This window comes from Cheilinus undulatus, linkage group 9 (genome assembly GCF_018320785.1).
Source record: "Cheilinus undulatus linkage group 9, ASM1832078v1, whole genome shotgun sequence".
Classification (NCBI taxonomy): Eukaryota; Metazoa; Chordata; class Actinopteri; order Labriformes; family Labridae; genus Cheilinus; species Cheilinus undulatus.
Window position 1 is genome coordinate 49270555 of NC_054873.1, and position 14435 is coordinate 49284989.

The 14435-nt window shown below is 40.0% G+C and overlaps 1 protein-coding gene across 1 annotated transcript in view; it reads right to left on the reverse strand.

Annotated features, from left to right (window-relative positions):
- Positions 1 to 13661, reverse strand: part of bcl2l13 (BCL2 like 13) — a 38439-nt gene extending 24778 nt beyond the window's left edge. Inside the window, exons 1-3 of the mRNA XM_041796779.1 lie at positions 13521 to 13661; positions 6771 to 6967; positions 325 to 414 (exon numbers count right to left, since the gene is read on the reverse strand). Of these exons, the coding sequence (XP_041652713.1) occupies positions 325 to 414; positions 6771 to 6912 (232 nt within the window). The 5' untranslated portion in view covers positions 6913 to 6967; positions 13521 to 13661. The remainder of the gene's footprint in view (positions 1 to 324; positions 415 to 6770; positions 6968 to 13520) is intronic.
- Positions 13662 to 14435: the final 774 nt, after the last annotated feature.

Consider the following 14435-nt stretch of genomic DNA (forward strand, 5'->3'; position numbering starts at 1 on the left):
TTTCCAACAGTTTGTTTGAGTTTGTTAAACACCGTACTCACTTTAAATTCAGCAAACCAACAGAAAGTTCCCGTCATAATGAGCAAAGAGAGCAGCCTTTAACTCAACTACTGAACCCAATTTCTCTGTTTAAGCATACACTTCATATTTAACATCGTCAACAGGGACTCCTGGAATCTTATTATGTGCATGGACACCAAGTAAGACGAGGAAAAGATGAAGGATTCACAGCAAGATTGGTGTTTTGTCCTTCAAATTTAAAAACATGATGGTGGAATAACTCCTACTAAGGAACACTGTAGCTTTGTGAGTGTGTCTACTTACAGGCAGCGATTTCATCTTCCAGTTGTCTCAGTTCTTCTTCTATCTGCCCTTTTATCGCTGTTGTCCTCTCTCTCTCAGTCTGGACTTCTCCTGCACAAGATAAGCACATCACATTAAACTCTCTCCTACTCTTTAGAAACATTTCTCTGAACAGAATATCTAATCAAAGCACAGTGTAATCACCAGCCAATGGCGCTCATTAGGATTTGTTTTTAACGTTTCAGAGTGAGAGTTTTAGACGTCAGTAGGTAACGGACAAGGGGAAAAAATTACAAATTGAACAAGACACAAAAGTCATATTATTATCATACCCAAGGAAGCAGATCTGAACCTGCTCATCCAAACTAGTTAGAGATTTCCTCATGCAGCAGCATATTAAGGACTGCTGGTAATTAACATGTTAGAACCGGACTCAATGACCCAACTCTTCAAATACACAATAAAACTTGGATTATGTTGCACAATGTTGAAAAAAGTTGAGAAAATAAATGTATACTGTGGATGGCGCTGAATAGACTGTGTGTTGGTGCATTTGTTGTGAATGGTGCTGTATAGTTCCTGTTATTTAGATTATATTCCTGTATGTATTTGGGGCATGGTGCCATGCTATGTTATTCTAAATACCAGAACTTATAAGAGAACTCAATTTCAATCTCTTGAATGGGCGCTGCTTTTGATAAAAGTGTCTGCTTAAAGAAAAAAAAAAAAAAAAAAAGTAGTTGTGTTAGTATTAACCATACCACCCCATAATAAAATTGGATTATTTACAAAAATGAAAAACAACATGTGGGATATTTAGCATATGGTCAACAAATTGATATAAATAACAAAAATATGAAATTTTCTACAAATTTCATAATTAAAAAGTGTTAAATTATATTTTTAAAAATCCTATCATGAACCCAGAAATGTGTTATATATCATACTGTTGAATTTCTGATGTGCAGCTGAAATCCAGGAGCAGCTGAAGACACAGCGCCCTTTCTTTTCAGGTCATTCTCTCCTTCAGAGATCTGCTGAACTCAAACCAGGAGAAAAATTTGAATGGCGCTCTTTCATCGCGTGCACACAAGGTATGTAAATTATTAACAAGATTCAGTCTGCACCGCTGGGGGCAAAATGGAACACGCAAGGGGTAAAACCTGACAGAGGCTTCCTCACTGGTCTGACTGAGAGTCACATGGGAGGTTTCCTAAATATGGTCTCTATTTTTGTTATAAATATATATTAATTTGTTCATGAGAAAGAGACAGTCTTCACTGTTTACTCACTCCATGCATGCCCCATTATTATTTTGATACAGACTCCATCAGGGATGGGCAACATGGGCCTGGATTTTTACAAGAAAAAAATAATGGGGGGGGGAAGATGGCCTGGCAGTTAGGATGGGCCCTATGCATACAGGCAGTCCCAGGTTGAGTCTGGCCTGTGGCTCCGTTCCCACGTGTCTCCCCATTCTCTTATCTCCATTTAAGAGCCTCACCACTGTCCTCCTGCATTAAAAACCCCCATAAATGAACCTTTAAAAGAGAAAAAGACTGTCACAATACCAGAATGATAAACTTGGATCAGATTAAAGTTAAAAATAAAACCACACAGGAATCTGTTTGACTCCAGGGCAATAACAACAGACGTCCTAGACCCCCTTCTCCAGACAATTCTTCTTTATTATTTATAGAATTTGTAGAAAAACTCCTGTACACCGTTTAAGTAGTACAATAACATTTCCATAAACTGAGGTTGTGTATCCTCTTGAATCCCATGTGTTTCAAAATGATCAAATCTCCACATTTCCCAGCCCTAGACTCCATTAGCTCAGTCTGAAAACAGCTGACTAGTGCAGCCAAAATAAGGGAAACCCTCCTGACTTTTTACTTCTATTCTTTATGATTCAAAGGCGCACTGATACAACGCACACAGGAAAGAGTTTGACCCAGAGAGCAGGCTTCTTTCTGCTCTGTTTGTGCCCCTGCAGCTCATACATGAACTCTCTGAGGATCACTGTTGGTTTTTCTGGGCCTGGATGCTGTTTCAGCATCGAGCCAGACAGCCGGCCGGACGACTATTTTGTATTGGTCCGCCGGCGTGTGAGTAATCCTGCGGTGATTACACATGACAGGCTGTCAGAAATTGGACCGGGTCAAGCGGAAAGCAGGGATCAGCCACTCCTCTGCCATTCTCCGCCCATTTCAAGAATGCACACGGCAAAGAAAGAGACGGGACGTTAGGGCTGTTGGGACAACAACATTTTAAATGTAAATATGATACAAATAAAATTCAAATTGTAAATACTCTGAGATGACAAATTTGGTTTAATTTCTTGTTTGTTAGTATAATGTTAGTAAACTCCTTCACACTGCCTGAGATGCAAAAGCACTTTGGCAACATTTGGTGCACTTTAGATGAAGATGTGGTTTGGATCCATTAGAGACCATCACTGCCTTCACTTTAGGTAGCTCCTGGATAAAAATATGACTGCAGATCTATCACTCATTGAAAAAGGGAGGTTCTATTATTGTAATACATGCAGTATTGAACATTCTTAGAAATCAAAGTTGTCAAAAACCAGGTTTAAGACGTCTTTAAGATATATTTGGGGGGTTTTTACTTTTATTAAAGAGCTGAAAAGAGGGGCGCGCCGATGGTTGAGTGGTTTAAGGCGGGCACCATGTACACGGGCGGCCCGGGTTCGAATCCAGCTCGTGGCCCTTTGCTGCATGTCTCACCCCGACTCTCACCCCTGTTTCCGAGTCTATCCACTGTCCTCCTCTATCCAATAAAGGCACGAGAAGGCCCAAGAGACAATATGTGGGGGAAGGAAGGGCCTGCACCAAACAGACTGATCTAGCAAAGCATTTTTGTGTTTGTATGAGCTGTGAAATTTCACCGCCACGCTGCAATGGTGGTGAAAAGTGGTTAGCAAGATGATTGATGAGAAAAGAGAGATTATTTCTAGAACTAATAGCATGACTATCTGACGGAGTTGGTGTTTACAGCCTTTCAAAACTATACTATATTTCCCTTTTCACATTTATCTGCTTGCAGCATTCTAAGTCCAGCTCTCTGCGACTTGAAAGGCTGAATCCCAGGCGACTACTAACCTTGCAAAGCAGATGGATACGCCTATTTCCTTGTTTTTCACTGGCGAATCCATCTTGTTAAGCTCCCATCTGAACCGTTGGGGCCTGGTTAGCCAGTGACAGGACCAATCAGTGACGAGGGGCAGTATTTTCAGGCATGGCAGTGTCGTGACGTAAACAAGCAGCAGCAAGAGCTGGTGCAATTATGGAGGAAGAGCTTAGCGTGGATGCTGCTAAAGCGCCAGCTTTATCAGAACTTGATGACATGTCTTCATGAAAAGAAGAACAAAGATCAGCAGTGAGTTGTTTTCTTTTCAAAAACGACAAAAGTCCAGTACTAACATGTCTACAGTCGCCATATCTCACGTTAATCCTTGGTAGCAGCGCAAGCGCCGCTCAATAGCTGCTACGTCACGTGTTTTGTTGCTCTGTTTGGCCCGTGGAGATGTGACAGACAGAACGTTCATCCAATCACACCCTGAGTATTTTTTTCAAATCCTCTGCCTTTTCTCAAACGTTTCCTATTGAAGCTTTTCCAGATGGATGTGTGAAACAAATCCATCTGGTGTGTCAGGTTAGGCGACTACATCAGACGGCTTGATTTGACGGCTCAGTTCAGACTGCTGCGACTCACACCAGTGACATTCTAAAACCGTCGCGTCACAAATCTTTGGTCTGAACTGGGGCTGAGGCTGACTTTAGGATGGGTTCTGCCCCCTCTGACAATCAGAGGAATGGGTTTTAAGTCAAAGCTCTTCACAAAAGGTCATTATCCAAATAAAAATTTCCCAAAGTTTATGGTGCCCTAATGATTATGAATGCTCATGCATGAGTTGAAAAGCTATCACAGGTTTGTTTTAGGAGGAGAAAGGGTCTTTGAACACTTGACTATGCATTTAAATGTTAACATTATTTTTTTCTCAAAGTAAACATTTTTTAGGCCCTGTTGCCCAACCCTACCAGCTGCTATTGTTTACATGGTTGCAGTAAAAGTAAACCACGCCTGTCACAACCACCTGTTCCTCCTCAAATGACTCTGATTGGTTAGTTATCAGTTATTCTCTGACCAGGGAACAATGCATCAGCTTGATGACAGACTTTAAATACAGCCAATCCGTCTGCTTTGTGCGGTTATCAAACAGGTATAGATACTGTTTGATTTTTAATGCTGACAAATTTTCAAGACCTTCATACTTTTTTCTCCTTTTTAAATAATACAGGTCATCAATCAGACTTTTAACCAAAATCTAACCATTTATATTTGGCACAACATCCCAACTTTTCTAAAACGTGGTTGTTTATAAACTGAATAAATCTGGCATTGGAACAGTTTCATATCAGCCCTGTTTTGAGTCTGTTTGGTGTGACAGACACATGAAGAACAAATCAGAAACAGACCTCCAGGAGCCTGGAGCTGCTGTGGACACCAAAGAAAGAATTTAATTTGGGCTCTGCTCATTTCCTCTCATAAAGAGTCACGTTTGGATGTTCACACCGTCATGACTAAGCAAGGCTAAACTGAGCCAGTGAACAGGTGGAAACCTGCAAACACACACCCTGAATATTTGCTGTTGCTGCCATGAGTGTATGTGCACACAGATCTATTTGTGTGCAGCGTGAATTCACTGAGACTGACGTTTGCCTTCACATGTGTCCCACACTGCTGAAAATGAAGAGCCCTGACAGACGCTGTCCTTGACTGGAGAACGCAATAAAGAGCCGTGTGCTCAGGGTACTTCAGGGTACGGGCACATGAAGAGACATACTCAAAGCTTACTTAACAGGTACAATCTCTGGATTATTTGCACTTTGTCTTTGGGTTCTTTAAGTTGACTACTTCCATTACCTCAGATATTTCCAACAGTTCTCAAAAAACCCTAACTTCTACAGTTAAAAAAGGGCATGTCCAAACTGTCATTTCCTTCTACCAATGCTGTTAAAACTCACAAAAATCCCCAAAAGTGAAAATATGGAGACTGGTTGTGTATAAAATGTTGCCACAGATTGAGTCAGGGGTCAAGCAGAAGGCATGTTCCTCCTCTACTTCCTGTCTGTGTTTGAGCACATCTCTCAGACTCTATGAGTCTGTTTTAGTCTACATCTAAGTCCAAATAATCACCACACCATCAGATTTATCACCACAACTTCACTGGACAAAAATATTCAACTTTAAACACAGAGTTTTTAGACATGTCACTGCAGTTTGCTCTGTTTTAAACCAGCAACTGCAACCTCAGCTCTATTTTCTCTTCAGATGTTTGTCTTCAAACTTTGAGATCCTGCAAACACATTTTTTTTCACAATAGAATATTCTATTTTATACCTGAAGGACTGTGCAGAGCTTTTAAGCATGTTTGGGCCAAAATTGAGGCTAAAGTAGGGCACAGATGTGGTGAGTAAGCCCGCCTAAAGCACCACCAGGCAGGAAGAAGGACCGACACAACCCCAGAAGTGTTCTGGATGTCCTTGCATACTACCAGGGGCATGGGAAAATAAACAGTTAAAAAAATAAAGTCCACACCTTTAGGCCCGAGTAAGGGGTGGATGTGGCGAGTAAGCACGGCCTAGGGCCTTGGTTCCCAACCTGGGGTCCAGGACCACCTTAGGGGGGCACCAGAGGTTTCAGTGGGTCCGTCTTAAATGATCTAAAATTATGATAAAATGCAAGAATGGTTCATCCAAAAGTCTTCTGGTAATAACACTTGTGTTTCTAGCTATTTTGTGGAAACAATTCCAATTAATGTGTAGTTTTGACAGCAATAAGTCACTTTCTTTTTCGTGTGGGTCATGGGGGGCCACAACTCTTGGATATGTGAAGGGAGGGCTCAAAGGATAAAAGGTTGGGAACCACTGGCATAGGGTACCGTCCAGGTGGGCAGTAGGGTTGTCATAATACAGTGGCCTGACTCTGGGCATGTAGGATATTGCAGAGCAGCCTGTCACAAACAGATGTGAGTTGCGGCTTGTCTTGTTGTGAATCTCTGGTCTGAACTTTAGAGTAAAAGTTAGCTAGCCATAGCGAGGATAGTGAAACAATAGTGGATAGCACAGCACACTGACTAAAACAGTTTCATTCATCTTCACAACAAACTTCTATTTGGCAGTTTGTTTTATGAGGGGTGGAGAAGCTCCAACGTCATCTTTATAGTCCCCTAAGGAAAATCTGATTCACAGCCAGGTAAGACTATAAAACATTTATCACACATACTCAGCCACAGAGAGCAGCGATATATCGAACACAAGCCAACATCAGGCTACCTTCTATCATCTTTTGCTGTTGTTTGATTCAGAACACCCCGGTGGTGGAATATTCTGTGTGTTACCGGGTTAAAATGACAGACAGTGATTTTCATCCTCTCTTCTCACCTTGAGTTGTTGTTTGAGCCTGTGATCTACCAACAGGCAGCATTCCCAGGTAGTTGAGCACGATAAACTTGGTTTCATAATGGAAACCCTCAGGCACGGCGGTGGAGGTGGAGGCAGAAGAGGTGGAGCCTGAGGTAGCCATCGAACAGACGTGGGTCAGACTCTCAGGCACATACAGGTAAAGCTGGACGTCTCACCTGAGGACAAAGAAGCAAGAGGAGGATCTATTAAGTTTAAGAAATCCAGAAAGTTCCCTAAAGCTGTGAAAAAGTTCCCAGTAGAGGCTGACATTTCTTCAAGATTCCCATGGGTCATGGAATTCTAGGATTCCGGGGAGATAGGGATTCCATTATGAGATCATAGATTGGGAGGGTGAGTGGGAACCACCATAACAATCAACCCGTTTCATACATAAATATGCACATGCAGTTTTTACATCCATTTGGTTAGGTTTTTATAGCAGAAAATGGACAGATGCACCACATACTGACTACGCTTGGCAGCCATTTTTCTTGTAGTTTCTTCCAGTGAGCCAACGAACTACACTTCCCACACCGGAAACAGCACTGCTGCAGCCAACACTTCCTCCAACAGTGCAAACCGTAAATGTTGTTTAAAGGAAGCAATTCTCAAGCACGCTAAATACAACATTAGAAGCCATGTTTGGGTGGATATTCAACCATTCAAATGAGCAGGATGCAACAGGAGTAAAAAACAAAGAAGGGGAGTGGGAGTGTTTTACTCTGGTTTGGGATTGGGACAGGACGGGATTATTTCTGTGGGAGTGGGATGGGACAGGAATGAAAATCCCCTCCTGTGTCCCTCACTGGTCCACAGTTTGAAACACAGAAACACACATCTGCTTTAAAGTCATCCATGCAAACTGGTGCTTAAAATTAAATTTCCTCTGAAGTTCCTTCCTCTTGCTCCGAGCTGAAAGCAAATATTGTTGGAGATTCTCTAGTAATACTCTACTTTTTATTCAGACTGAGCTTTTGACTGGGATTGTGGGTCTGAAATGATGAAAAAAATGTAAATGTAAACAGTAAGTTTAGCTGACTCATCATTCTGGTGCCAAATACAAAGAGATACAACTTTGATCCATTTCTGGTTTACACCACTGTGGGAGGACAAAAGCACGATTGAAATTAAAACTTGATTAACTGCCCAGCACTACTCTGCACCAGCAGACTGGAGTCAGTGTGTTTTCAGGTCGTCTGTCTGTTTGGGTGGGGGTGGGGGCGTGGATCCCTCCTACCCACGACGGTCTGATTGGAACCTCAATTCACCGGCTACGATGTGATTCACCGACGACTCGTTAAAGTACTGAACGATTCAGTCCAATCAGATTTGATACAGTTCAACCATATGCAAATTGATTATGGAACCCTAGTAACTTTGTTTTCCTCGGTTATAAAACTGAGAAAAGAAGTGGAGAACAAACAGGTACCTACAGCTGACCTACTGTAACACTCATGTAAAGGTTAAAGGTCACACATGCAGTGCGAGATTGAAGACACAGAGCCAGAGCATGGGAGAACAAGCTGGGATAACCACCAATCTCTCACTAAAGCTGGTGTAATGATAAATACATTAACTACATGCACAGATCTTTGACTAAAAGCTTCGTTATCTGGTTCACCCTGGTTTATCTCTACACCACTGTTTAGGCCGTTGTTGGGAAGTTGATATACCAACAACGCTTTAAGGGATTTTTCTCCAATGTTGGAAAAAAAGTCCAATCCGGCTGAAAAACTAGTAGGGTTTGGGATCATGTCGTCATGCTGCAATGCTTTCTGGGAGATCTGCCATGTTGGTAGCTACTGTGACCCATCTATTGGATGTACAGTGGCAGTAGCAAACTTTCTCACTCTGTCGTTGTTTTCTTTTCTCGCATTTTGAATTCACAATAAGGGTAAGTTGGTATTGTGTGACCGTAACCATAAAAAATAGACTGTTACTGTCTCTTCCTTCCATTTATGCGGGAATATGTTATTGCTTCCAGGTGTTTAAAAACAACATTATGCAGACACCTGAGCGTGCAAGCACAGGCAAAGCGAGCTAAGCGTGCACCTCTGCAGGCGTTTTATTCAACCCTTCCAAAAAATAAAAAATAAAAAAACGCTTTGTGTCAAAAAGACCGTGATTACTGGGGCGCTGGAAGGGATTTATAGTTAAAGCTTCAGACTTCACAGGGAAACTGAGTTACATTAGAATAGACCAGGGGTGTCCAAACTTACATACAGAAATATATAAGGATGTTGGGGCCACTTCGATATCCACAAGGCGAGGTGTATGACATTAACCAAGTCAGAAGCAGAATAAAGGAGGAGCTTGGGTGGAGGAGGGTTGCAAGAGCAGCTCGCAGAGAGAGTTACAGAGCGTAGAGAGGCAAGAGCAGTTTAAATGAGAGCATGGGAGCGATTGGCCAACAGCGTGCTATAGCTGGCTATTTAATGGCTGACAAGGAAAACAGACAATCAGTGTCAGGTTTTTCCAGGATGCGGATTAGATTTCAGGGGGCATTTTTTGGCCCTAGCTACCACTGACTTAGCCCCTGGAATATTATTGGTCCTGCTATTTGCTGCCGAAAGTCATCAGGGAGTTCGAAAAAAAGATATTACTTTAATTGCCAATATTTTTACCACGTACAGAGTTGTCCCAGTTTAGTAAAAAAAACAAACAAACCCTACTTTAACAAATTCTTCTTGTTAAGATGTTTGTTTTTAGAATTTGATGCGGGCCACCCAAAAGGACCATAGTTTGGACACCCCTGGAATAGACCATCTGCTTTGTCCTCTCCGCTCTATGCCCATAAAAATGATGGGCCCTAACTATTCATTTAAGCTATGCACAACTCCATCATGCCTTGAGTCCACTGTACGGGATGTTTATTAGGAGTTACAGACTACTTTAGACCAGGGGTGTCAAACTCAAGCACAGCAGGGGCCGGATTCGGGATTCAGGTCTAACCTGAGGGCCTGACAGGGTCAACATTTAACCATAAACTGTCAAGCTCATTTTCACCAGTAATAAAATATAAAAAAACACTGTTTAATCATTTGGAAATTCAAAAAAGTAAAAATGTTAAGTTTAAAGGCTCAAATATGAAATAAAAAATCATATTTATAAGTTCAAAAGATCAGAACACAATGTTAAAAATAGAAAAGTAGTTTTTTCAAAGAGCAAATGTATGCAGAGAAGGTTGAAATCATAAGTCTGAAAGGTGAAAATATGAGATCAAATTGAAATTATTAGTTTAAAAGTCAAAATATGACTTAAAAATTTTAATAGTGAGTCTGATAGTTCAAAATATGGGATTAAAAAGCCAAAATTAGAGGTTGAAAATGTCAAAATATGAGCTAGAATTCAAAATGATGACTTGAAAGTTAAAAATATGATTTAAATTCAAAATTGAGAGTCTTAAAGGTCAAAATATGATATAAAAAGTAAAAATTATTCATTTAAAATATCAACTCATAAGAAAAAAACTGAAATCATGTTTTTAAAGGCCAAAATTTTGGATTAAAAAGCCAAAGTAAGGAGTTGAAAAGGTCAAAATATGACTTAAAATTTAAAATTGGGAATCTAAAAGATAAAAATGTGACATATAAAGTCAAAATTATGAGTTGAAAAGGTCAAAGTATGAAATGAAAAGCCAAATAATAAGTTTGAGTCGTAATCTTGAGATGTAAAATTGAAAATATGAAATAAAAAGACAATTTTTTTCTGTCCCAACATTCTTGACTTTTTATTAAATCTTTCTTACTCTCTACTTTTAGATTTTTATGGCTTAACAACTTAAACTGGAGGAAATCTGCAGAGCTCACACTGGTGGGCCAGTTAGAATACAAATATGATATGATCCTGCGGGCCGGATTTGGCCCCCCGGCCTTGAGTTTGACACCCGTGCTTTAGAGCTTTAAATAACCAACAGGCACTTCATCTTCATTTTACATAAACGGGTAAAGATAAGTTTGAACGTTTTTAAAAACTGTTGATGGTTTAGTGGGGCTTCACTCTGTCGCTGCAGCACGTACGGTTATCAATAGTCTAAACCAGGGGTTCTCAACCTTTTCAGCCCGCGACCCCCAAAATAGAGGTGTAAGAGACTGGGGACCCCCACTGTACCTGACGGTGGCTGGACACAGCCATGCACATTCAAGACCAGTCATGTGCAGACAGGCCGCACATAAGGGGGGAACATGGGAGAGGTTTCTGGGGCCCAGCCAAACTGGGGGCCAGCAAAATCATGGTCCTTTGTAAAGTTGTTGTGGTGTTTTATATTTAACCTGAATAATAACCACTCTTATCAAAGAAACAAATTTTAATTCATTTGTGTAGTAAGTATCCCTCTTAAAAATGTAAATCATTTTATTATAAACAGAATTAAAATACGTTAAAAATACCTAAAATGGGTTAATAATGGCAAAAAATGGTGGGAAAGGTGGTGAAACTGGATTTTAAAAGTAGCAGAAATTAGATAAAAGTGGCAAAAAACAACCAAAAAATGGCAAAAATAGGTTAAAGCCGTAACAATGGGCATATTAAATGGTGAAAGGGGATTCAAAAGTGGCTGAAAAGGATTAAAGTGGTTAAAATAGGTGCAAATTTAGTGAAATGACATAAAAATGGATATAAACTGGCAAAAATTGGCATATCAAATTGTGAAATGTGGCTTTAAAAGTGGTAAAAGAGGTTTATAGTGGCAAGACAATGTCAATGTGTCAACAGAGCCAAAAAATAGGTGGAGAGTGGCAAGATTTGGTTTACAAGTGACAAAAACAGGCAGAAAAAAAAGTTGTGGAAAGGGTTAAAATTGACAAACAATGGGTTTTAACCTGCAAAAATGTGTTAAAATTGGCAAAATTGGTGGGAGAAAGTGATAAAAATTGGTTAAAATTTGGAAAAATTGGTGTAAAGTGGCAACAGTGTAATCAAAAAATGTTCTTAGTTTTGTTTAAGGCATCTGGCGACCCCCTCTCAGTGTCTCAGGGCCCCCAATGGGGTCCCGACCCCAAGGTTGAGAACCCCTGGTCTAAACTGCATCATCTCTCACCACTGATTTACACAAAAAAGGAAGAATTACTACAACGTTTTTAACTCACACTGCCACGGATTAGACTTTTGAGAAGATCTAGGACATCTGAGGATTTACTTAATAGCTGAAGTTGAAAGTAGAAAAGTGAGTAAGGGATAGGGATGTAAAAGTTTTGCTTTGTTTTTTAGGTCTATTTTGTCTAAATTAAAGTCATTCATTCAATAAAGAGACAGCTCCATGCAAGGCCATGGTGCATCACATGCAGGTATTCATGTTCTGGTATAAATACACATTTGTTGTTTGGCTGAAAGCACTGGAGGAATTTCATTTATCACATTTAGAGCATCTTCACACACAAACAGTGACGCTGCTGGTGGATTTGGACACACACTCTTAAGGCATTTATTAAAAACATGAGCTCATTACACAGCTCCGTCTTCAAGATGGTAATTAAAGCAATACTGCGGCTATTTTTTAAAACCCCAGAACATTACCGCCCATTCCTACTTCATACATTGCTTGTGAAGGTGATTTTTCGAAAAACACTTAGGGAGATATTCTTCAACTTTTGTTCAAATATTCACTCTGACTCAAGAATAAACTTCCTATATTGTGGAGGTTAAGGGTCAAGGTTAAAAACCAGCCAAGCTCTTGACTCACCATTTGCACTGGCCTGCAATTATTACCCTCACAGAGGCCTGTAACCACCAGGCGATAGTTCTAGTCCTTCATTGATCATTTTATCCCCAAAAGCCAGAAAACATTCAAGGAGACCTCATTTCTTAAAGCCATTTTATCCTATTATTTGGACACATTCTAGGTGCAGACATGATTTGTTGACAAACTGTAAGACAGCAAAACAAATGTTACTCTGAGTTACATCATAGGCTTGATGCCATGGTATCATATTACCTCTAAGCCATGTGGATAGGATCACCAGCCCAGGTATAATGAGGCTGCACGTGATCACTGAATTGGTGTTTCTGCACTTGCACGAATTTCAGGTGAAAGCTTAGATAACCCCCAAGACATGTCAGTGTCACGTATGGGTACGTTTTGTACAGTACCTGCATCATACATGACACAATGCAACTTACATAACCCACGTGGTGGACAAAGGGGCGTGAGGTGTCCTTCAGCCTTTACTATAGGGGGAATGCTGAGCCTATACTGCTTCATTTAGGGGGTTTAGGACAGAGATAACTCTGCTTTTATAAATACAGGTCTGAGTTTACACCGTCCATTCAGAGGAGTAAAAAAAACACAAGGAGGAAAAAAGATGAATGAACTGAAGCTGTAGGAATAAAGGAAAACGTTGGGCTAGAGCTGTCAAAATACAACCTCTTTGTTAAAATTTTATAAGGAGAATAATGCATAGGAGCTGAATTAAGTTATGTTTAAGTGGTTTAATTAAGTTTTAAGCGTACGTTATTATATTTAATGTATCAAATGTGACAGACTGCATCTAAAACACCGCTATATACCAGCATACCTTCTTACTAACTGAAAATTCAGACACGCAGCTCGTTGGATAACCATCACATGTGAGCTACATTAAGAAGTCCGTTTTTACAAAGATAAGTGGAGCCTGAACGCATCAGCACACCTCCAAGCAGTAGCTAGCTTAACGGTTACACGTTTTAGGAGCTATTTCAGAGACGCAAAACTTCACCTGATTATAAATCATGCCAAAATGAGGGTTTTCTCACCGTCCTTGTCCAAAGGCAGCCAGGTGTTGACAAACGACAGGTTGAAGGTGATTCTAAACGACACAGAGCCGAGCAGCAGCGAGTGTGGAGGGCAGACCACCGCTGGCAGCAGACAGCACGAACACTAGCACACTGTGTGCTCTGGAGGCTACTCAAGCTAGCCGCGGTACGTTAGCGACCTTCCTGTCAGGACCTTCAGAATAAAACTCCTCTGCGGCGTTTACTTTAAAGGGAAATTTAAAGTAAAGATGTCGCTAATGCACGTTAGAATCTCCACCGTATCCTGGAAACCGAACAAAAAACACTTTGGAACAATGCTGTCGGCCCCCTTGGTGACCTAATGTTTGAAAAAAAAAAAAAAAACACGGCAAAAAGGGGAACTTTTGTACGACAGAGTATTAGGGCCACACGAAGAGAGGGGGGAAAAAGAATATATATATATATTTTTATTATTTACAAGAATAAAGTCATAATATCACGAGAATAAAGTCGTAATATTACGAGAAAAAAGTTGTAATATTACGAGAAAAAAAATCGTAATGTTACAAGAAAAAGCTCGTAATACTACGAGAAATAAGTTTTAATATTATGAGAAAAAAGTTGTAATTTTACGAGAATAAAGTCGTAATATTCTCGTAATTTTACGCCTTTTTTTCTTATAATATTACTTTTTTTTTTCTCGTAATATTACGACTTTGTTCCCATAATATTATGACTTTTGTCTCCTTGTATTAAGACTTATTCTCATAATATTACTTTTTTTTCTCGTAATATTACGACTTTATTCTAGTCATATTACGACTTTTTTCTCATAATATTACGACTTTTTTCTCGTAATATTACGATTTTTTTCTCATTATATTACGACTTTTTTCTCGTAATATTACGATTTTTTTCTCATTATATTACGACTTT